The sequence below is a fragment of the Protopterus annectens genome, chromosome 6.part0 (genome assembly GCF_019279795.1).
Source record: "Protopterus annectens isolate FY-2018-M chromosome 6.part0, PAN1.0, whole genome shotgun sequence".
Lineage (NCBI taxonomy): Eukaryota > Metazoa > Chordata > Ceratodontiformes > Protopteridae > Protopterus > Protopterus annectens.
Window position 1 is genome coordinate 1667807384 of NC_056737.1, and position 25997 is coordinate 1667833380.

Here is a 25997-nt window from a genome sequence, read left to right on the forward strand (position 1 = left end):
ATTGGACATGTGCTTCCTGCTGGGTTGATACAGTGACCATAATTGTTGAGTACAGATATTGGTGGATAATAGTGATAACACTTTGAGTGGCCTTTTATGTTTGAAATAATCTGAAGTGGGTACTGTTGTCATTACTGGGTTATACATTTTGTTTCATTGCTTACCAGAAAACTGTTTAAAACTGCACATTTAAAACTCCCTCTAACAAATGTTGCTGTTTAAACAAAATATAATTTAATAGGGAAGGTGAATGATGGGAACACGTGCATTTATGCATGGCCTTAAAATGTCCAGGAGACCCAAGGTTTGAAAACCGCTTAGGGCCCAAGATGCACTTAATCTGCCACTGCCCAAATGCATTTTCAGTGAATGTGAATTCAATGTATTTTTCAATTAATTTGAGTTTCAAGACAAGAGAAGTTTATTCTGCTGCGCATGCTAGGTCCGTTTCCAGTACGAGACTGTTTTGTTTAGGAAATAGCCATTAGGTTTGTGCTTTAAAATTGGAAACGAGTTTTACATTAAATCCAAATCTATAATTAGTTTAAAAAAAAAAAGTAGTGTTTATGGTAATTTTGGAGAGAAGTTATAGCACACTGGAACATCTGTTGGGGGGGTTGGTCCATTGCCCTGTCTAGAGCCCATTTGACCATGACCTGGTTCTGCCGTCAGTCCATGGTCGACCAAAAGAGAGTTGCAACTCGTCTGGAATTTCTTGCCTAGATCTTCACTACTTGTGTCCGACTTGCATGCTTTCTCTAATTCCAGGGATGTCTAGGGACAAACACAATACTGGCTTATGGAATAAAGAAAGAGTCGTATGTAAAATTAAGCGATTTTCATTTACTGCATTAGTAAACTTAATCAGACAAAATCAGTATAACAAATTCACAACAGTCAAATAGTTTTAAATTTGACGCCCTTTTTCTGAAACCGGAAATGTCACAAACCTAAAGATTATGCTACTTCCCCTATTGCATGTACCATTATTCATGAGTAAATGAATATTCATGTATATTACTAAACATTCCAAATACACCAAATACAAACAATATATACAACTGTATAAATTAAAAATTATTATAAAGTGCCTAAGATATTAAATAAATATGTATACATTGATAAAAATATTAATTTAAACAAAAATTGTCATTGCCAAAGCAACCTTTACCACTTAAAGCTTTCATTTTTAAAATGCTGTTAATACTGCAAATATTAAGTCCAGGCCATGAATAAGAACTAAGCATGAGCTGCCATATAAGATGTTTTTCGTGTTTCACTGTTGCAATCATTACATTTGGGTTATCTGCGTGCAGGTAGCCCTCAGTCGGCCTGATTATCGAAGTCTTGGGTCCTGCGTCAGTTGCTGTCTCATCTTCCATGAGTAGTCAGGAGTATAAAGCTTGCAGCCGATGCCATTACATCAGTCTTTCTTGCCGTGCAGTGCCCGAAGCAGAAGCAGTTAGCAAGTGCCGGCCGGCTGACTCCTGAGATTTTTGAAATTGAATTTCAGATCCGAAGTCTTCTATAAAGCCAAATACCCCGTTGGGGAAACTTTTTTTTCTTGCTCCAGACCGATGTCAGAAAAAGTTAACAATTGTATTTCTTGTGGGAAGCAAATACCTCATAAGGATTTTCACTCTTACTGTATTCCTTGCCTAGGCCCTGACCACGACGTTGCTAGTTGTCAGTTTTGTGCTAGATTTAACCAACGCACTATTAAGCGTCGGTACAATTTTGCTTTTCATTACTTTGGCCGAAGGTTTACATAATGCCGTCGGAACAGCCGACGACCGGAGTTCATAAAAGTGCAAGGAAAAAGAAAAGGACAAGCATCCGAGGTCCAAAACCGACAATGAAGCCTCTTCTAGGCTAGTCGCCAGTTCTCAGTGAGGTGCTTTCACAGCCCCTGACACCCACTACCTCAGAGCCACAGGCCGCCTCTGACTCCCACGTGGAGACAGCTAGGCCTATGGATACTCAAGGTATTGGGCCTTCGGAAACTAATCCCTTCGATGGGTCTGGAACCGCTGAGCAGGCATCGGCTTCTGAGGATGTTTTCAGACCTACACAGCTTTATATCAAGCCAACTTCAGCAACAAAGACTAAAACAGTTTTAAAGACAAGGAAACAAGTACAGCACTCTCCAGGACAGACTTCCATGCTTAAACAGATGCTCAAAATGGCCGAAGACCTAATTACTTTGATCAGGGGTTCCCATCCCCCTCCTGATAAGAGGCCTAGGCAATACACTGAATATGATTCCTCTGATCAGGTTTCCATTTCCTCTGACTCCTCTTCAGAAAAGGGATATTCTATTCCTCCCTATGAGGATTCTGATGCTGAAGAATCTATTCCTTCAGCTTCTCCTCCTGAGAATTACTCATTTGGGGAAATATTGCATACCATGAGGGAGCATTTCCACTGGGAGAGCCAAGATTATTCAGATTCTAAGAAAAGGCTCAGTGACTTTCTCTTACTACCTCAGCACATACCTCTTGCTCTTCCTGCTGTTCTAGACATTGTAGGTTATGTATTTTCAGAGTCCGGCCTGTCTCCTGACTCTTTACCACCTGCACCTGTTAAGCCAGACAGAGATGCTACAGGGTTCCAGATTCTCATAAATTTCTTTATAAAAAAAAGGGGTCAAGGCTGCTTCTGCTAAAAACCCTGTCCCCTCAGAGATTCTAGGGCTCTGGACAGATGGGGGGAAAAAAGTCTACACTTCTGCTACCTTGGCTGTAAGGGCTTTAAAATGTCAGTTCCATATGTTCAGATATCAGCAATACTTAATGTCTTTGTTAAAACAAAAAATGTTGACAAATTCTGAATGTTCTGAGAACAACGAATTGCAGGATGTTCATCTTGTTGCACTGTTGCAGTCATCACACCTGGGATGTACTTCAAGAATGCAACTGCAGTCATAACATGTGGGTTGTCCTGCCTCAGGCAGCCTTCGGTCGGCCGGATTCCAAAGTCTGGGTCCGACGTCGGCTGATGTCGCATTTCTCTCCGACGTCAGAGCGGCTGGAGTACATAAGCATCAGCCGACGCCATTTTCTTCAGTCTTTCTTGCCGCGGTGCCCGAAGCAGAAGCAGTTCGCAAGTGCCGGTCGGTCAGCTCCTGTATTCTACGATACCGAAGTCATCGAAAAAAGCTAAGTACCCCGTTGGGGACCTTTTCTTGCCTCAGCCGATGTCAGAAACTACTGAAAAAGTTAACAATTGTCTTTTTTGTGGTAAACAAATACCTCATAAGGATTTCCACTCTTACTGCCTCCCTTGCCTGGGCCCAGACCACGACGTCTCGGCCTGTGTAGCCTGTGCTCGCTTCAACAAGCGCACTCTCAGGCGCCGGGCGGAGTTTGCTGAAGATTTCTTCGGCAATAAATTTGCCTACACCATGCCGTCGGATCTTCCGACATTGCAAACACCCAAAAAGCGAAAAGACCGGGACCGACATCCTCGGCCCGCGTCTACCACCGACTCCATGCCAAAACCTAGCGTGAGTGCTTCGGTTCCCTCTGAGACGGTCTCTCCACCGCTCCGAACCGAAGACACCGCATTACCGACGACTCCGATTCCAGACATTACTCCGACGCCAGTTATAGACTTTCCTCCGGATACCGAAACCGAGGAAATGCCCGAGACCATTGCTGTAGACAAGGTCACTCCTGCACGTGGAGCTGCCAGGCCTCCTATGGCCATGTCTATTAAGGCCTACACTAGGGCTAAGGCAGCCAGCAAAACAAAGCATATTACTTCTAAATCCTTACCTCAGCCGACTCCGGAGACGCAAATTATGTCCATGGCGGCTGATTTAATTTCCATGATTAGAGGTTCACAGGCCCATCCTGAGAGAGCATCCCAGCCTCCTCCTGATAAAAGGTCCGGGTTGAACCCTCTGACCCTACTCCTTCAGATGAAGACTCTGAGGGCTCTGTCCACTCTGATAGCCAGGAAGAGCTCTTCCAGACTTATGAGGACTCGGATGCAGAAGATTCCATCCCTTCGGCCTCCCCTCCTGAGGATATTTCTTTTGGGGAATTTCTGCACACCATGAGGGAACATTTCAAGTGGCAGGGTCAGGAATATTCTGATTCTAGGAAAAGCCTTAGGACTTTCCTTAAGAAGCCTCAGCACAGGCCCTTAGCTATTCCTCCTGTACTTGATGTTCTGGATGATTTATATTCTGACTCTTGTGCTACCCCTGATTCTCTTCCTCCTGCTCCGGCCAAGCCAGACGGGTATTACAGGGTCCCAGAAACTCATTCCCATTTATTCAGGGCCCATTCTGCTGATTTGGAAACTATTTCACAGGGGCCTAAAGGAGTTTCAGCCTCCACCTCAAAAAATCCTTTGCCCTCCAACAGGGAAGCAAGGTCATTAGAGAGATGGGGCAAAAAGGTTTACACATCCACTACCTTATCTATGAGAGCTTTAAATTGCCTTTTTCATATGTTACAATATCAGGATTATCTCTTAGAAGATTTACAAAAAACATTAGCTTCTCCTGATCCTTTAGACAGGAAGACTTTGCAGGAAGCTGTACATAACACTCAGCAAGTAAGCAATCACTTCCTGCAGTGTGGATATGATGCACTGGAAGCTTCATGTAGGGCAGCTATGACAGGGGCAGTGATTAGACATGCTTGGTTAAAAGATCAACCTCTACCAGATCATGTAAAAGCAAAACTTCTGGATGCACCTTTGGAAAAGAACAAGCTTTTGGTGCAAATGCTAAGGATGTGTTAAAGACCATCAAGAAAAAGCAAAATCAGTTCAGACTGTGAAAGATTTCCTCCAGGTTCAACCCCCAGATTCGGTAGGAATTGGCCTTCAAAAACTGGTCCTTTCCTAATCCAGAAAAGTTTCAAAGGGGTAAGAACAGGCGTGGCGAGGAAGAGGCCAATACAGAGGCCCTTACAGGGGACGACAATGGCAGCCAGGAAACCAAAGAAGTGACGCAGTGGTTTCACCTGCCCAACAACCACAAACTCAATGACTTTCCTTTACTACCGCCTACCAGGGAACAACTAGAAGTTCCCTTGGGAAATTATCTCTGTTTGCAGAAAACTGGCACAGACTGACAAAGGACAAATGGATTTTGGACATTATAGACCGAGGGTGCAGGTTTCATTTTCATACCTTACCAAGAAAACAAGGCATGCCAAACCTACCACAAAATCAAAGGGCAGAGGCTATCAAACAAATCACTCTGCTGACTCGAATGAAAGCAATAGAAAGAGTTCCACAACAAGAACAGGGGTTTTACTCAAGACTGTTCCTTGTTCCAAGAAAAGAATCTCAATGGAGACCAATACTGGACTTGTCCGCATTAAACACCTTTCTCATAGTACCAAAGTTCAAAATGCTGACTCTACAGCAACTCCTTCCCAAGCTGGGCAAGGAGTCGTGGCTGATTACTCTGGACCTCAAGGAGGCATACCTGCATGTCCCTATCAGACACCGCTGCAGAAGACGCCTCAGATTTCTTGCAGGGCCAGAGCATTATCAATTCTCAGCATTGCCATTTGGCTTATCTACTGCGCCCAGAGTATTTACAAAATGCCTGGCTTCAGTAATTGCTCATTGCAGGCTCCAGGGTATACAAATTTACCCCTACCTGGACGACTGCCTCATACAAGTGGACGACAAGTTGATGTTGACAAGAAACCTGGATTATGTCACGATTACTTCAAGCTCTGGGATACACAGTCAACTTCCAAAAGTCAAGACTGCAGCCATCCCAGCAAATAATCTTCTTAGGAGCCAAACTAGACACAGCCTCTCAGATGGCTTACCTGACAGAAGACAAGCAAGAGAAGTTAACTCATTACTTCAAAGGTTTAGCAAAACTCACCCAGGTGACTGCATGGAGATTCCTACAGGCCCTGGGTTACATGGCATCCTGCATTCTACTGGTTCCATTAGCAAAACTACACATGAGAAAGCTTCAATGGTACCTGAAAAGCATTTGGTCTCAACACAGCAACAACTTGGAGACAATCATACCACTCATTCCATGCCTACAAAAGGAATTCCTATGGTGGGCCTCGGTGAGCCAGAAAAACACAGGTATGTCATTCAAAAAACCACAGATAACACAGACCATGACTACAGACGCCTCAGACCTTGGATGGGGGGCGCACATGGAAGGCAGGTGTATACAAGGACAATGGTCTCCAAAGGAAACGCATCTGCATATAAACCAAAAGGAAATGCTGGCAGTAATGCATGCCATTGAGGCTTTTCAACACTAACTCCAGCAAGGCCATTTAATGATACGGACAGACAACACCACTGTGGTGTGGTACATAAACAAGCAGGGGCCACCCACTCTTACCCCCTTTGCAGACTGACAATGCAGCTTTGGGAGAAAGCACTGAGCCTAAACATCCAGTTACAATCCCAGTTTGTTCCAGGAAAAGACAATGTGTTGGCGGACAGCTTAAGCAGGAATTTCACAGATCCACACGAGTGGAGGTTACATCCGAAGGCCTTCAGACAACTCACTTCGACATGGGGCAAGCCAGAAGTGGACCTATTTGCCTCTCACCTCAACCATCTTCTACCAAAATTTTGCACAAGGACATACCATCCAAAAGCTTGGAAAATAGATGCCCTCTCATTCAACTGGAACTCCCTAGCAATCTATGCATTCCCACCTCTGCCACTGATGACCTCAGTATTACTAAAGATCAAAGCAGAGAAGCCCAAGGGAATCATAATAGCTCCGGATTGGCCAAGACAACACTGGTACCCACTACTACGGAGCATATGTCACACCAGGAGGTGGGCCCTCCCTCAGTGGCCTCTACTTTTGACTCAACACAATTTCGAAACACTGCATCCAAACCTTCAGACACTGCAGCTAACAGCTTGGAAGATCCCATAAATAACTTCAGCTTATCTCTCTCTAAGGAAGTTCAGCGGATACTAATAGAGGCTCGAAGACCATCCACCAGAAAGGTTTACTTAGCAAAGTGGAAAAGATACAGTAATTGGAATACCAGCAAGGGACATGATGCTTCATTGCTGAACATCCCACTTATCTTGGAATATTTGGCAGATATGTTAAAGAACGGCCTCTCATATTCTTCCATAAAGATACATGCATCTGCTATTTCAGCTAGATACAACACTGATCCTCCTGTTTTCTCTCACCCCTTACTAAGACAATTCCTCAGGGGAATCGAGAACATTAAGGCACCAAGAAAGGCCCCAGTGCCAGCCTGGGACCTCAATTTTGTCTTAGAAAAACTGACTCTACCTCCTTTTGAGCCAGCAGCTTCAGTTGACTTGCAATTTCTTTCATGGAAGACAGCTTTCCTGTTGGCAATTACCTCAGCAAGAAGGGTTTCGGAGCTACAGGCCCTAATGGCAATACCACCCTTTATTATTTTCCACAGAGACAGGGTTTCATTAAGGACCAACCCTACTTTTATGCCAAAGGTGGTATCTAGGGTTGCTCTAAATCAAGCCATTCATCTGCCTGCTTTCTTCCCCAATCCTGAGAATAAGGGGGAAAGACTTTTGCATACCTTGGACATTCACAGACAACTTCGATACTACCTGGACAGAACCAAGGCCAGTAGGAAGTCTGAACAACTTTTGTAGCTTACCTGCAGTCCAGGAAAAGCAATTTCAAAACAGACTATTTCTAAATGGATTGGACATTGCATCAGATTCTGTTATTCCTTTCATGGAAAGACTGTTCCAGCCAATGTCAGACCACATTCCACCAGAGCTACAGCCACCTCTACAGCTTTTTTAAGAGGGATGCCTACCAAGGACATTCTAGAAGCTGCTACATGGAGCTCCGTGCATACATTCTCCAAACACTACAATCTCCCTCTATATTCCAGATCCAGAGCAGGCTTTGCTTTGGCAGTCCTGCAGGGTTTGATTGCCACACCATCTCTTTCCTAGTGCATACCTCCTCCCCCAGCTAAGCTATGGTATTCTACCCACATGTTATGACTGCAGTTGCATTCTTAAAGGACATAGTACAGTTTTGTACCTACCATAAATGTAGATGTCCGATAGACATGCAACTGCAGTCGGATTTTCCCTCCCTCCATACCCCTCTATGCCTAGGGTCCACTCCTATCCCTGTTACTCTTAGCTGGGGATATCTGTTATGGTGTATTTGTTTTATTGCTCATTTATTTGTTTGGAATCCTGTTTTTGTCTTCCAATTTGATTACAGCCTTCCTTGGAGGGCACCTGGCATCTAGGGCAAGAAACACTGAAGAAAATGGCGCCGGCTGATGCTTATGTACTCCAGCCGCTCTGACGTCGGAGAGAAATGCGACATCAGCCGACGTCGGACCCAGACTTTGGAATCCGGCCGACCGAGGGCTGCCTGAGGCAGGACAACCCACATGTTATGACTGCAGTTGCATGTCTATCGGACATCTGCATTTATGATAGGTACAAAACTGTACTTTATCCTGCAGTCAGGCGGTCCCGCAGTCGGCCAGAGTTCCAAAGTCTTGGTCCGGCGTTGGTTGCTGTCGCTTCTTCCCTGACGTCTGTGCGCCAGGGGTATATAAAAGGTATCCGATGCCATTTTCTTCAGTCTTCCTTGCCGCGCGGTGCCCGAAGCAGAAGCAGTTCGCAAGTGCCGGTCGGCCGACTCCTGAGATTTTCAGACCGAAGTCTAAAATAAAGTGAAGTACCCCATTGGGGAACCTTTTCTTGCCTCAGTCCGATGTCCGAAAAAGTTAACAATTGCATTTCTTTTGGGAAGCAAATACCTCATAAGGACTTTCATTCTTATTGTATTCCTTGCCTAGGCCCAGACCACGACGTCACATGTTGTCGGTTTTGCGCTAGGTTTAATAAACGAACTATAAAACGTCGGTTTGATTTCGCCCGACATTATTTTGGTAGGAAATTTAATTATACCATGCTGTCGGAGCTACCGACGACCGGAATGCATAAAAAACGAAAGGATAAGGACAGGCAGCCGAGACCCAAACCAGACTCTGAGGCCTCTGCTGGGACTGTCGCCGGTTCTCCGGTGTTCAGTGAGGCGCCTACGCAGCCCCTGGCGACCGCTGATTTAGAACCTCAGACGGCTTCAGATTCCCAAGCGGAGACTACTAGGCCTCCACAACCTTCATCTTTAGCCCCTTCCGACTCCAGGCCTGAAGGTGATCCCGGTGCAGTTGAAACGCCTTCAGTTGCAGAAGGTGTCTTCAGACTGACTACACTCACCATTAAATCCTATGCAAAGCTGAAAACTTCTTTAAAAGCAAAAAGACTACAACAGTCTCCAGTACAGGGCCCCATGCCTAAGAAACAAATGCTGAAGGTGGCTGAAGATTTAATTACCCTAATCAGGGGCTCCCATCCCCCTCCTGATAAAAGGCCAAGACAGGAGGAGGATTACGCTTCCTCTGACCAGGTGTCAATTTCCTCAGATTCTTCAGAGGAACAGGAATACTCTCCCCCCCCCCCCCCCCCCCTTATGAAGATTCTGATGCTGAAGAGTCTATTCTCTCAGCATCTCCCCCAGAAGACTACTCTTTTGGGGAAACTTTACATACCATAAGGCAACATTTCCACTGGGAAGGCCAGGATTACTCTGATTCTAAGAAAAGGCTCCGAGAATTCCTTTTACTACCCCAGCACAGACCACTGGCTATTCCACCCGTGTTAGACATTGTGGATGATTATTTAGAATCTAGCCTTAACCCAGACTCTCTACCGCCTGCACCATCCAAACCAGACGGATACTACAGAGTCCCTGACTCTCACAAATTCCTATATAAAAGCTCTGTTGCTGACACAGAAACTATTTCCTAGGGTCCCAAAGGGGTTAAGGCCTCTATTGCTAAGACAGATGGGGAAAGAAAGTATATACCTCAGCTACTCTAGCGATGAGGGCCTTAAATTGCCAGTTTCACATGCTGAAATATCAGCAATACCTGATATCTCAATTAAAACAAAAAATGATCACACATTCAGAACAGCCTGATTTCAAAGAAAAGCAAGATTTATTGCATGCAGCTGAACAAGTGGGAAAACATACTTTGCAATGTGGATTTGATTCATTGGAGGCTTCCTGTAGAGCAGCAGTGACTGCGTCTGTCATACGTAGACATGCTTGGTTAAAAGAACAAACCCTACCTGATCATGTTAAAGCAAAGTTATTGGATGCACCTCTACAACAGGACGTTTTATTTGGTGTAAAAGCAGAAGAGGTTTTAAAGAAAATGGAGGATAAGGCAAAATCTATGCAGACGGTCAAGGATTTTTTTACAGATTCAACCCCCTTGTTTCAGCAGAAATTGGCCAACAAAAAGCTGGTCCTTTCCAGCTTCTGACAGACCACAGAGGGGCAAATACAGATGCCCAAGGGGCAGAGGTCAGTCACAAGGCCCCTACAAGCCTCTACAATGGGGTACCACAACCCAGAAGAGGAGAAGACAGGTCCCAAGCTATCAGAAGACAAACACAATGACTTAACCCTCAGACTGCCAAGCAAATCTCTCTTGGCAGCTCCTTTGGGAGGAAAATTAGCACTTTTTGCAGACAACTGGCACATCATCACAAAAGACAAATGGGTCCTAAATATTGTCTCTAGGATACATTTTCCATTTTCACACTTTACCAAGGATAAAAGGAATGCCAAACCTGCCACCAAATCAATGGGTAGAGGCTCAAAAACAAATTGCAGCCCTCATGGACATGAGAGCCATTCGACAGGTACCTACACAGGAGCAAGGACAAGGATTTTACTCAAGACTCTTCCTAGTCCCCGGAAAGGACAAAGCCTGGAGACCCATTCTGGACCTCTCAATTCTAAACACTTATCTGCAAGTACCCAAATTCAAGATGCTAACACTACAGCAACTTCTTCCCATGCTGGGCAAGAAAGCTTGGCTAGTAACGTTGGATCTCAAGGAGGCATACCTGCATGTCCCTATCAGACAAAATTGCAGAAGATATCTCCGCTTTATTGCAGGTTCAACTCATTATCAATTCTCTGCACTGCCCTTTGGCTCATCTACTGCGCCCAGGGTCTTCACAAAATGCCTGGCACCTGTAATTGCATACTGCAGACAGAGGAATTCAAATATATCCATACCTGGACGACTGCCTTATTCAAGCAGACAGCAAGGACATTCTTTTAAAGCATCTGGCGTTTGTCAAACACCTATTAAGTTGCCTAGGGTACACAGTAAACAAAACAAAATCAAAACTAGTGCCCTCACAACACAATATTCCTGGGTGCATAATATTCCTGGGTGCCAGCTTGAATACAACGGCCCAGGTGGCTTATCTCACACCAGACAAGCAAGAACAACTGACTCAATACTTCAAAATGATGGCAACAAAGACCCATCTCCCTGCAAGAAAAATTCTGCAGGCCTTGGATTCATGGCATCTTGCATACTACTAATACCATTTGCAAAACTGCATATGAGGAAATTACAATGGTACCTGAAAAGTGTATGGACCCAACACAGCCACAGCTTGGAGACTATGATACCACTCATTCCCTGTCTTCAACAGGAGTTTCTATGGTGGGCTCAGGCATGTCACCTCAACAAGGGTCAGCCTTTTACCTTACCCACAGCCAGGCAAACTATAACAGATGCATCGGATTATGCCTGGGGAGCACACATGGCAGGACAGTGCATTCAGGGCAAATGGTCTACAGATCAAAGAAATCTGCATATCAATCAAAAAGAAATGCTAGCTGTACAAAATGCCCTAACAGCTTTCAATGACCTCCTACAACCAGAACAACTCCTAATAAAGACAGACAACACCACGGTAATGTGGTACATAAACGAGCAAGGGAGCACACACGCCTACCCCTTATGCAGGCAAGCAATGACCTTGTGGAACACAGCACTGACCTGCCAAGTTCAACTACAAGCACAATTCCTGCCAGGAAAGAAAAAAACATTGGCAGACTTAAGCAGTAACATCATGGATCCTCACGAGTGGCAACTAGATCCACAAGTATTTGCAATAACTCAAAAATGGGGGCACCCAGACATAGATCTGTTTGCCATCCCCCAAAACTGCCAACTTCGGAAATTTTGCACAAGGACATACCACCCACTAGCTTGGAAAGTGGACGCCCTCTCATTCAGTTGGAAAACATTAACAGTGTATGCCTTTCCTCCACTGCCTCTTCTAGCAAAGGTACTGCTGAAAGCCAAATTAGAGAGGCCACAAATGATACTCATTGCTCCAGACTGGCCACGCCAACACTGGTATCCAATACTAAGGAACATGGCTCAAGGCCCATCATGGATTTTGCCTCAAATTCCTCACCTGCTCACTCAGCAAAATAATCAGATTCTACACAGCCAGCTCAAGACTTTAAATCTGGCTGCATGGCAAATTACCTAAGCAACCAGTCAACACTTCTGTCTAAAGATGTTATGGATGTCATTCTGGAGGCCAGGAGGCCCAGCACCAGGAAAACCTATTTCAGACAAATGGTAAAGATTTTGCCAGGCTAAAGGCCAAAATCCCCTTGTTCCAAATATTCCTCAGATTTTACAATATTTGACTGAGATGTTGCACAAAGGACTTTCTTTTTCATCTCTTAAGATCCACATTTCAGCCCACTACAACACGGATCCTCCTATATTTTCACATCCACTGCTAAGACAGTACTTCAGAGGGGCTAAGAACATAAGACAGCCCCGGAGAGCACGAGCACCAACTTGGGATCTCAACTTTGTCCTGGAAAAGCTTACACTGCCGCCTTTTGAACCATCTTTTGCAGCTAATTTACAGTTTCTATCATGGAAAACTGCCCTGCTGCTAGCAATAACTTCAGCACGAAGAGTCTCAGAGCTACAGGCCCTAATGGCAGTGGAGCCTTTCACCATTTTTCATCAAGACAGAGTCGCTCTACGAACTTACCCTTCCTTTATGCCAAAGGTGGTATCCAGTGTGGCCCTAAACCAAACAATTCATTTGCCCACCTTTTTCCCAAACCCCTAGAACAAAGGAGAAAGGCTCCTGCATTCTTTGGACATTCACAGGCAATTACGTTACTACTTGGATAAAACTAAGGCTTTCAGAAAATCTGACCAGCTCTTTGTATCCTATGCTGTAGGCTCACAAGGAAAAGCTATCTCAAAACAGACCATTTCAAAATAGATAGGACATTTTATCCATTTCTGCTACACACATCATGGGAAACCTGTACCTGCTAACATTAGGCCACATTCCACCAGGGCTACAGCTACATCAGCAGCCTTTCACAGAGGGGTACCGACCAAGGATATTTTGGAGGCTGCAACTTGGAGTTTAGTGCACACCTTCACCAAGCACAATCACCTACCTCTGTACTCTAAAACCAGAGCTGGCTTTGCCACTGCAGTTCTGCAGGGCCTACTAGCTTCTCCAAACCCTGTTTAGTTCCACCGCCCATCCTTTGCTTTGGGATTCAACCCAAGTGTGATAACTGCAGCAGTGTAACACGATGAACATAGTACAGTTTTGTACCTACCATAAATGTAGATGTTAGAGTGTTCACACTGCTGCAGTCCAGGTTACCCTCCCTCCATCCCCTCTGACCTAGCTGAACTTTTCTATACCTTTCTATCCTGTACAACCTTTGTGGTGTATTTGCTTGTAACTGAAGGTGTGCTTTTTATTTCCTTTACATGTTTAATTAGCAATATGTATTGCCTACCTACTTGGGGGCACCTGACATCTGGGGCAAGAAAAACTGAAGAAAATGGCGTCTGATGCCTCTTGTATACCCCTGGCGCACTGACGTCAGGGAAGAAGCGAAAGCAACCGACGCCGGACCAAGACTTTGGAACTCTGGCTGACGGTGGGACTGCCTGACTGCAGGATAACCCAAGTGTGATGACTGCAGCAGTGTGAACACTCTAACATCTACATTTATGGTAGGTACAAAACTGTACTATTTATTGCATGCAGCTGAACAAGTGGGAAAACATACTTTGCAGTGTGGTCATGATTCAATGGAGGCCTCGTGCAGGGCTGCAGTTACAGGTTCTGTTATTAGAAGGCATGCTTGGTTAAAGGAACAGAATCTGCCTGATCGTGTTAAAGCAAAATTATTGGATACTCCATTACAAAATTATACTTTGTTTGGTGTTAAGGCAGAAGAGGTGTTGAAGAAAATGGAGGATAAAGCTAAATCTATGCAGACAGTAAAGGATTTCTTACAGGTACAGCCACCCAGATTTAGCAGGAACTGGCCTTCTAAGAATTGGTCCTTTCCAGTGGCAGACCACAAAGAGGCAGATTCAGACGCCCTAGACGCAGGCAACAGCCTCAGGGCTCATACAGACCCAGACAACGGGGTGCTTCTACCTCCAAAAGCGGAGAATACAAGTCACAGCCTTATAGGAAACAGTACCAAATGACTTCCTTCTGCCAATGCCAAGCACTTATCTTTTGGCAGCTCCCTTAGGGGGAAAGCTAGCACTTTTTTCACAAAATTGGCACGGGATCACCCAGGACAAATGGGCCTTAAATATAGGCTCTCAGGGCTACAGGTTCCACTTTCACACCCTTCCAAAGGCAAAAGGTATGCCAGACCTGCCACACAATCAATGGGCAGAGGCACAAAAACAAGTTTCATCTCTCATGGACATGAGGGCTGTTCAGCCAGTGTCACAACAAGAGCAGGGACAAGGATTTTACTCAAGACCTTTCTTGGTACCAAGAAAGGATAAAGCCTGGAGACCAATTCTGGACCTGTCTATTCTAAACACTTTTCTGGATGTTCCAAAATTCAAAATGTTGACTCTGCAGCAGCTTCTGCCCATGCTGGGCAAGAAGGCTTGGCTTGTAACTTTGGACCTCAAAGAGGCATACCTGCATGTCCCAATCAGACAATCTTGCAGAAGATACCTCAGATTCATAGCTGGCTCAATGCACTACCAATTCTCTGCACTGTCCTTTGGCTTATCTACTGCACCCAAATAGCTGGCTCAATGCACTACCAATTCTCTGCACTGTCCTTTGGCTTATCTACTGCACCCAGGGTCTTCACAAAATGTCTGGCACCAGTAATTGCATTTTGCAGACAGAGGAATTCAAATATTTCCCTACTTGGACGACTGCCTTATTCAAGCAGAGGCCAAAGACATTCTACTAAAGCATCTGGCGTTTGTAAAAAGATTACTAATTTGCCTAGGGTACACAGTAAACAAAAAGAAATCAAAACTAGTACCCTTTCAAGAGATAATATTCCTGGTTGCAAGCTTAAATATAATTGCCCAGATGGCTTATCTCACACCAGACAAAGGCAACTGACATCTTACTTCAAAAGCATGGCAACAAAGACCCAGTTATTTGCAAGAAAAATTCTGCAGGCTCTAGGCTACATGGCCTCCTGCATTCTGCTAATTCCATATGCAAGACTGCATATGAGGAAACTACAATGGTACCTAAAAAGTGTTTGGACTCAACATTGCCACAGCCTGGAATTGTTAATTTCACTCATTCCCTGCCTGCAGCAGGAGTTTCGATGGTGGGCACAGGCCTGACACCACAAGGGACAGCCATTCACTTTACCCACAGCCAGGCAAACACTAACAACAGATTCGTCAGATTATGCCTGGGGGGCCCACATGGCAGGAAAATGTATTCAGGGCACATGGCCCCCAAGCCAAAGGCATCTACACATCAATCAAAAAGAGATGCTAGCTGTACAAAATGCCCTGACAGCCTTCAAGGACCTACTTCATCCAGGACAGCTGCTGATAAAGACGGACAACACTACAGTCATGTGGTACATAAGCAAGTAGGGGGGCACACATTCCTACCCCCTCTGTAGGCAAGCCATGGTTTTGTGGAACACAGCAAGCACAATTCCTGCCAGGAAAAACAAATGCTCTGGCAGATGAACTAAGCAGAAACCTCATGGACCCTCACGAGTGGAAACTAGATCCACAAATCTTCAGCATGGTAACAAGGAAATGGGGACGCCCAGACATAGATCTTTTTGCCTCCCCTCACAACTACCAACTTCAGAGATTCTGCACAAGGACTTATCACAAACAAGCATGGAAAGTGGATGCTCTGTCATTCAGCTGGAACAACCTTACAGTATATGCCTTTCCTCCACTGCCTCTCCTCCCCAAGGTACTCCTAAAGGTCAGACAAGAGAAGCCACAAATTATCCTGATTGCTCCGGATTGGCCACACCAATACTGGTACCCAATCCTAAGGAGCTTGTCCCAAGGCCCAGCCTGGACATTGCCTCAAATTCCTCCCTTACTGACCCAATAAAACAATCCGATCCTGCACAGCCAACTCAGAACTCTAACTGCATGGCGGATACTGTAACCATTCAGAATACACCTCTCTCTAAAGCGGTTATGGATGTTATTTTAGAGGCCAGGAGGCCCAGCACCAGAAAATCTTATGCAGAAAAATGGAAAAGATTCTGTGCTTGGAACCAGGCACAAGGAATTGGCACGCTTGTTCCAAATATTCCTCAGATTTTACAATATCTAACTGAGATGCTGGACAAAGGCCTATCCTTCTCATCAATTAAGATCCATGCCTCTGCCATTTCAGCTCATTACAATACAGACCCACCTATTTTTTCATATCCATTGCTTAGGCAGTTCCTCAGGGGGACCAAATACATAAGACCTCCAAGGAGAGCACCAATACCTGCATGGGACCTCAATTTTGTCTTGGAAAAACTCACACTGCTTCCTTTTGAGCCAGCCAATACAGCTGAGATAAAATTCTTGTCATGGAAAACCGCTCTGCTCCTAGCAATAACTTCAGCAAGAAGAGTCTCAGAGTTACAGGCATTAATGGCTGTGGAACCTTTTATTATCTTCCATCCAGACCGGGTTTCTCTAAGGACAAACCCAACATTGATGTCTAAGGTAGTGTTCAGTGTGGCTCTTAACCAAACCATTCATTTGCCTACTTTTTACCCAAACCCAGAATAAAGGGGAGAGACTTCTGCATTCTTTGGACATACACAGACAGCTACGCTTCTACTGGGACAAAACTAAAGCTTTCAGAAAGACTGAGCAGCTTTTAGTAGCATATGCTGCAGGATCACAAGGAAAGGCTATCTCAAAGCAGACTTTTTCAAAATGGATAAGGACACTGCATTCGTTTCTGCTATTCACAACATGGTAAATCAGTGTCTAAGGGCATTAGACCACATTCTACCAGGGCAGCAACCACCTCAGCAGCCTTCCTCAGCGGAGTACCAACCAAGGATATTTTGGAGGCTGCAACTTGGACTTAAGTGCACACTTTTACTAAGCGCTACCACTTGCCTCTTTACTCTTAATCCAGAGCAAGCTTTGCCACTGCAGTCTTGCAGGGCCTTATAGCCACTCCTAATTCTATTTAGACCCAGCCGCCCAACCTCAGCTTTGGGATTCAACCCAAGTGTAATGACTGCAACAGTGAAGCACGATAAACATAGTACAGTTGTGTACCTACCATAAGTGCAGATGTCCGGGTGTATTCACTGTTGCAGTCCAGGTTACCCACCCACCATCCCCCTTTCTTTGCTGGGACTTATCTGTACTTCTCTATCCTTTACAATCTATGCGGTGTATTTGCTTGTAGATGAAGGAATTGTTTATTATTTTAGTGCATGCTTTTATGAGCAATGTTTTTTAGCTTACCCTTTTGGGGGCACCTGACATCTGGGGCAATAAAAACTGAAGAAAATGGCATCGGCTGCATCTTTTTTGCACCTGGTGCACTGATGTCGGGGAAGAGGTGACAGCAACCGACGCCGGGCCAAGACTTTGGAATTCAGGCCGATTGCGGGTAACCTGCCAGCAGGATAACCCAAGTGTAATGATTGCAACAGTGAATACATTTGAACATCTACATTTATGGTAGGTACACAACTGTACTTTCTGACTTCACATACTCGGAGCAACCAACTGTTTGCCCAGGTGAGTATATTAAAATGATAATTAAGAACTGTGGTTTTGGTTGCAAAAAAAAAAAAAAGTTTGTGAAATTGGGATCTGCCTCCCTAATTCAATGTTTTCTGGGTGTAAATGGTCTGTAATTGTATTGTCTTGGTAGACTCTGCATTTATATATTTTATTTATCCTTATTGTATAGGAAGATGGCTTTGCCAAAGAAATCATTAAATACATTTTTTGTCTTAGATGATGATGTGCCTGCAGATATGGTTGCCGAAGAGTCTGGTCCTGGTGCTCAGAACAGTCCTTACCAACTTCGTAGAAAATCACTTTTACCTAAACGAACAGCATATTTGTCAAAGAACAGCATGGAGGTAAGATAAGTTCAGTTAATTTTGCATTGAATTGAAAAGTGAATATTTATACAAGGCAATGTGTGTAACTTACATGTTATGATTTTTATCTTTGTAATAAGGAACACCTGTTTTTAACTCTTGTGTTGTGGCTGTGCTTTTAAGCTGACCTGTTTCACGAGTTCACAATTTGATTAACATTTTGTGTGACAAAGTAGAGTTATCATGAGTTTTGCCTTTTATTAAAATCTGTTGGCCACATACATAGTCATCTAAAAGTTTGGCAGGTGTTTGTTGTGCCTCAGTGTGAACTTCAAAAAAATACTGATAGTTTCAACATCCTTTTCTTTCCCTTGACCCAACCTTTGCCACAGTGCTCACGCCACTGTATGATAACTTTTTCATCATACCAAGTAATGTTGAACTGGGGAAAGCTGATCATATACAAGTTTCACATTTTTTGTTGGAGCTTTGCCATTGAAATCTTTGAGCTCACAGAACTTTGGAATTAATGTTAGTCACAACCCCCAACAAGGTAGCACAATCTCAGTGTTTACTATATTGAGATATGAGAGTGTGACTGTAAGGGGGCTTGCCCCAATGCATAATCATATTATCTAGATGTTTAGTCAGCAGTGCACGCTGTCACTTTTTGTTGGTGTGATTTTTCCTAGTGCACTATTAAGCTATAGATCTGTGATCACTGATTTTGAGGGGCACCTCACCCTGTGAGTCATGATTTTTTTGTCACCATTTGCTCTTAAATCTTTTTTTCTTCTGTGAACTCTGAAGATGATTCTTCTAGAATGATTAAAACTGTGGTTACAAGTACTAGTAGTGTATGTGTATATCGGTATAAATATCAAATTGTATACGAGATGCATTCTGCTGCTTGATGTCATCCAAGACGCAACACAAATTACGATACTAACTGCTTGCAGATGTTGAAGCATAAGCAAAATCTCCATAACTGTGCAGAAAGCAGTTTGTAGACGTGCCTTGCAAGGGTGTCATTATAAATTTAACAACTGGCCTTAGTCTTTACTGAGATGTAATAGCTTAGATTTTTTTTTTTTTTTTTTGCTTAATTATAGCAAAATACTGTCTGACTTTGGAAATCCCTGTAGGAACAAGTAGGACTTGATGCTTCAATATCCATAGTCTGAACTTGGCACTCAGTGTCCAGAGCTTTGATATCTGAGACAACCATGATCCTCTTATACTTCCCATATTGGGCCTGAGGTTGTAGTAGGTCCTTGTGCCCACTGTACAGGGCTTCCTGCATGAGCCTTCTCCCAGAGTTAATGTAAGATGTTAAGCTGTCAATCTCGCCTTCATTCTTGCTTGATGGGTTCGGAGCCAATCCCTCGGCACCGACTCGGCACTTGCTAAGCTCGAGAGTCACTTTTACCAGCTCGAGGCAGCCCCATATCCCATGATGCAAGGCGGTAAGTACCCAGATCTCGTTTGCCGCTTCGCTTATGAGGTCCTCCTTTTACCAGCTCCTGGTAAGTGATTCACTTTTTGGATATTTAAGCCCCTTTTTGTTAAAAAACCCTTAATTGTTAGTTATTAGTTAATTTTTTACATTTTGTGACAAAAATTCCCTGTCTCTTCTAATTTTTTTTAGTCAAACTTTACCCATCCCATCCCCTCCCTGTTAGGGTGTGTGTGTTTGTTTATAGAAATACCTTTTGGTATTTTATTTAAGTTAATTTTGACTGGTGTGTGTGTGTGTTTTGTAAAGCACCATGTCAAAGGAGAGGGTCTCAGGTTTTAAGAAGTGTGACTCGTGCTGTCAGAAGATGTCTCTGACAGACGGTCACACTTCTTGCCTGTATTGCCTGGGGCCTCTTCACCTGCAGGACTCCTGTGCTATTTGTCATTCCTTCAGCCAGAGAGTCCTGCAGGAAAGATAACAAGCTGATCCTTAGGGGCCTTCTTAAGCCGGAGGGCTCTCCGGCTAAGTCGGCTCCATCTAAATCAGCTAAATCTTCCAAGGCCCAGGCTTCTGTGTCTAAGCCTGCGGCCTCGACTTCGTTCAGTCGAGATCGCTCGGCTGGAGCCGATTCTGGCTTGACAAAGCCGGCACCGATGGCTATCGGTGCCGAATCTGTATCGACACTTCCGGTGTCGGCTCCGATCGGTTCCGACACCCATGTGGCACAGGCATCGTGTCGGCTCCGATCTAGAAGGTTTTACTCGTGGTGACTGTTCTCACTTTTTGGACTTCATTACCGTTACTTTGGTGGCTGTATCGGCTCCGGCTGGAGCCGATGCATCGAGGCTTCCTGTCGGCTCCGATAAGTCTTGCTCCGACAGGATCTATAGTATCGGTTCCGATGGCTCATTCCAGGAAGAGGTCGAGGTCTCCTTCCTTGGAGCCGATACTTTCGGCTCCGGCTTCACCTCTCCTTTCGGAACGGAGCCATCGGAGCCGATCTTCAAGGTCATCCAGACTGTCAGATCATGACCTAGAGAGAGTGGTCAGTAGATTACTTAAGTCACAGGTACTGGCCCAAATGTTACATAGTCCGTCTCAACAGACGACTGTTGGTCCACACCCATTACAGTTCCTCCTTCAACTCTACCCCAGAGCTTGGAGTTGGAGTCTTCGGGAATGGTTACTGCTACGGCTGGAGGACGGATACCCCTTCTGTTCCTTCAGCCTCTACTCTTATCTCCTCTTGAGACCTTCCTTAGAGGGATTCGTGGTCGGGCTTCCATGGTCTCCTCCGAGGGGTGAGTGGCATCGGACCCTTGTCCGAACCCGCTCTTCCCTTGGAGCCTCGGCCTTGGTGAGCTCGGCTCCGACATCTGCCTCGGAGACTTCCCTTCGGTGGTCCCTGGAGTTCCTAGCTCTTGAGGGTTCTCTCGGACCTGCCTGGGAGGGAGCATTCGAGATGATGAAGAGTGTACTGGCCACTGGTATCAGTCAGCAGTCTGTTCCCGTAGCTCCTCCCTCTATAGTACCTGTTGACATCTCTGCCACTTCTCTTGCTACAGGACCCAGAGATCCTCCGCCTCAGGTTTCCCATTGGGAATTTCCCTCTTCCGAGGATTCTCCTGATGTTTCGGGAGATCCTCCTAGGAAGAGGACTTGTAAGAGGAAGCATGTAGACTCCCGAGTCTGTCACTTGGATACTGACTTTGATGAGTCAGAGGGATCCCCTAGATCCCCTCTGAGGATGTCTCCTTCTCAGACATCCTAGAACTCCTTAAACAGAGGGAAACTGGCCCACCAACAATCCCTCTGAGGATGAGTCAGTATACCTAGAGGCGTTTGGATCTCGGCCCTCCACCTCCTGGGTGTCTCCCTTCGACCCCTTATGCAGGTTATTGCACGAAGCGTGGGCAGCTCCTGACTCTGTAGAGCCAGTCCCTAGGAGGCCTTCAAAATTTATCACTGCCCGTGTGACAAGCAATTCCTCACTAAGGGATGGTGGTGGCTGCGCCACCAAAAGGAACTTGCAGATCCTTCCGTGCCTGTCCATCCTCCTAATAAGGACTCTAGGACCATGGATAGGTAAGCGGATGTTTTCCTCAGTGACCTTTGCTATGCTCGCTGAATTACCTTTGTCACTTCACCAGACTCCAGAGGGATATCCTTAAGGAGCTGGGTGAAGTAGTTCAGGATCCTACAGCTGCAGGGGCTCAAGAAAAATTGCTTGCAGCTAGGAACCCTCAATTCCATTGCAAACTCCTCCATGCGGCTAATATTTTATGCTGCGGATGGAGGGTAGCCGCAAGAGGTACAGGTGTGGCTCTTAGACGCCAAGCCTGGATGCGGCTATGTGATTTTGCGGATCCCTTTAAGGCATCTTTCACAAATTCTCCCTTTGATGGGTCAGCTTTGTTTGGCCCTCAGGTGAAGGAAACCTTGACCAGGTGCGAACAGGACGGCAAGACTCTTTCTGCTGTTGGAGTCCGTTTTTCCACCCCTTCTAGACCTTATCCCAAAGGACAGAAAGGTGGGAAAATGTGGTTCCGTAAATCCCAAGGAGTCACGCCGGATTCACGTGGTCAGTTCACCCCTAGAGGCAGGGGGGGTAACAACAACAGACGCCGCTCTAGAGGCAGAGGGGGTCCGAAAAACCAGGGAAACAGAGAGCCTCTCTGACAAGCCCTTTCAGCATCCCTGAGATGTTGCCCGGCTGTCCCTCCTTGGAGGCAGTCGGGGGAAGATTATGACTGTACCCAGAAGCCTGGCATTCCCTCACTCAAGACGGATGGGTACAGTCGATCATATCCAAGGGTTACATAATTCCTTTCGAGGACAGTCCCTTCCCCTCAAATTCCCTTCCAGATGTACCACCCGGTCTAAGGAAATTGCAGAGTTAGAAGTCTCAAAACTACTGCAAAAGAGCCATTCAGCCAGTTACAATAGACCATTCAGAGCCCGGAATCTACTCAAGGTTCTTTTTGGTCCCCAAAAGACGGGAGACTGGAGACCAATATTGGATCTCAGCAGACTCAACAAGTCTGTCAGGAAGACAAGATTCGAATGGTCACTCTTCAGTCAATTCTGCCCTTCTTACAGAAGGACAACTGGATGTGCTCAATAGATCTTCAGGAATGCGTACTATCACATCAAAATTCACAGACGCCCAGGAGATTTCTCCGCTTCGGCTGGGGTCCAGTCATTTCCAGTTCAGAGCCCTGCCCTTTGGTCTCACTACAGCCCCAGAGTGTTCACCAAACGCATGGCAGTGGTCACGGCTCACCTGAGACGTCAAGGATTCCAGGTGTTTCCGTATCTCGACGACTGGCTCCTGTCAGCCACCACCAGGCATCAGCTTATACAAGCCAGGGATTACACAATAAACCTTTGTTCTCATTTGGGCATCTCAATCAACTTCAAAAGTCATCCTTATCGCCCTGCCAGTCTATTACCTTCATAGGCGCAAACTTAAACACTGTTCGGATGTCAGCTACCCTTACAGATCAAAGAGTTTCAGACATTGAGTCATGTCAGGATCATTCTGGCCAACAAGAAAGTACAGGCCAGAATGGTTCTAAAGGTATTAGGTCTCATGGCTGCGGCCATTACTGTTCTTAACCTGGCTCGATTCTACATGCGCCTTCTTCAGTGGATGCTGTTCACACAATGGTCATACCAGCAACTTCCAATGCGTCACCAGATTCTGGTGACACAGACATGCAAAGAGCATCTTGCTTGGTGGATCACATCTCCTCAGGTTCACCAAGGCAGGTACTTTGTACCCCATCCCCGATAGCCACTGTCACCACGGATGCCTCCCTGATCGGGTGGGGGTCATTATCAGGGCAGGATGGTTCATGGGACGTGGCAGCCGTTCGAGTACCATCTGCACATAAATGTCCTGGAGATGAGAGCAGTGCTTTTAACGTTGCAAGCCCTCAACGACTTTCTTCCCGTAGGGACAATTGCAGTCCACACAGACAACATGTCTGTAGTTTGGTATATCAACAAACAGGGCGGAACCAAGTCCTACCCCTTGTGTCGAAGCGCCAGACTATGGCAATGGGCAATCTCCTCTCATCGGTTTCTGGTAGCAACGCATATCCCTGGGAAAACCAACATTGTAGCGGACAGATTGAGCAGAGCTATTCTCATGCCTCACGAGTGGTCTCAAGCAATCTATAGCGGAAGAGATTTTTCTGGAATGGGGTCGTCCATGTTGCGATCTTTTTGCTACTCCCCAAAACAGCAAATGTCCAGACTTCTTCAGCCTCTTCCCTCTATCAGGCCATCCCCCCAGAGACGCTCTGACCCAGGATTGGCCCCAGGGACTTCTTTATGCCTTCCCTCCATTTCCTCTGATCCCTCAGGTTATCCAGAAAGCTACCATTTTGAGAGCCAAATTGATTCTCATTGCCCCTTACTGGCCTCGACAGGTTTGGTTCCCGTTCCTCCATCATCACCTTTTGGTGCAGCCGTGGCATCTGGACCCAGTGCCAGATCTTCTGATACACCAATCGGGTCACCTGCACCGGTCTATCCCTTCTCTCAACCTCACAGCATGGTTGCTCCACTTCCTTCCTTAGCCAGGCTTCCTTTGATCTCTAACCCAGTTAGAGACATCATAGTAGCTTCGCTAAAATCCTCTACCAGGAGGATTTATACAAGCAAATGGAAACGTTTCTCTTATTGGGCTAAGGCCAAGAATATCGATCCTTTTACTGCCCCTGTTCAGGCAGTCCTGGACTTCTTAGCAGAGATTTTTCATGCAGGCTCCTCTTCTTCCACAGTCAGAGTTCAATTGGCTGCTATTTCCAATTTTCATGTCGGGATAGAAGATCATAATATTATGTCCCATAGGCTCTGCAGGGCCTTCTTGAAAGGAATTTTCCTACTAAAACCTCCAATCAGGAATCCTCCTCCTCAGTGGGATCTAAATTTAGTGCTGACATCCTTGATTCTTCCCCTTCGAGCCAGCTGCTTCTTGTTCCCTGAAATATCTTTCTTGGAAAACTTTATTCCTAGTGGCTATTACATCGCCAGGAGGGTGTCTGAACTTCATGCTCTTCGGTTCGATTCCTATTTGGTTTTTCACAAAGACAGAGTATCTTTGAGAACTAACCAACCTTTTTGCCCAAGGTCGCTTCAAAGAACAATTTGAATCAATCCATTGATCTCCTGTATTTTTCCTAACTATTCAGATAGAGCTGAACAAAAGCTACATTATCTTGATGTCCACCGTCAACTTAGATATTATTTGGACAGAACAAAAAATTTAGAAAATCTGATCAACTTTTTGTTTCCTATGCGGATAATAAAAAGGCCTTCCTGTTTCTAAAGTGACTTTGTCTAGATGGCTTTCTTCGGTCATCTCTGAAATTTATCTGCTCAGGGGAAAACAGCTGTGCTCAAAACCTAAAGCACATTCAACTAGGAGCTTAGCTACTTCTACAGCTTTTCAAGCTAGACTTCCTTTAGACACTATTTGTGCAGCGGCCACTTGGGCCACTCCTCACACTTTTGTTTCCCATTACAAATTGGACTTGGCCTCCAGGGACAGAGCCAGTTTTGGCTCTACAGTCCTCAAGAGTTTGTTCCATTGAGCCACCCAGGATAGAGGTGCTAGGACGGTCCCATCAAGCAAGAATGAAGGCGAGATTGACAACTTAACATTAAGAAGGTATGTACCTACAATAACGCACCATGTTAGTTGTCTACACGCCTTCTTTCTTGCGACCCTCCCTCCTTCCCCCTGGCCCGGACAGACCTTGTTATAAGAAACTGTTAGGCTGAAGACCATTCAGACCTGGTCCTTCTTCCATCTGTAAGTTTTCTTTCTTCCTTTGGGAAGTATTTTATGCTTGGTGTTATTGCCCTTTGTCATCAAACGAGATCTGGGTACTTACCGCCTTGCATCATGGGATATGGGGCTGCCTCGAGCTGGTAAAAGTGACTCTCGAGCTTAGCAAGTGCCGAGTCGGAGCCGAGGGATCGGCTCCGAACCCATCAAGCAAGAAAGAAGGCGAGAGAAGACAACTAACATGGAACGTTATGGTAGGTACATAACTTCTTATTATAGTTTCCTTAATGCTATTGTCTGCTTCCAGGCTCTAGACAGGATGTCCTTCAAGGATGCATCTGCAGTCCTTACAAATGGGTTGTCCTGTCGTCAGGCAGCCCTTCGGTCGGCTGGATTCCAAAGTCTAGGTCCGGCTTCGGCTGGTGTCGCACTTCACCCGACGTCATTGCTGCAGTTTTTCGGGTATAAAGGCATCAGCCGACGCCATTTTCCCCAGTCTTTCTTGCCGCGTG

The 25997-nt window shown here is 45.4% G+C and overlaps 1 protein-coding gene across 3 annotated transcripts in view; it reads left to right on the forward strand.

Moving 5' to 3' along the window:
• The window catches only part of FBXO11 (F-box protein 11), a 2134039-nt gene that overhangs the window by 166817 nt on the left and 1941225 nt on the right, over positions 1–25997 (forward strand). For all 3 annotated transcript variants that reach the window (XM_044075082.1, XM_044075080.1, XM_044075081.1), the window contains exon 2: positions 18138–18265. In XM_044075082.1, the coding sequence (XP_043931017.1) occupies positions 18138–18265 (128 nt within the window). The remainder of the gene's footprint in view (positions 1–18137; positions 18266–25997) is intronic.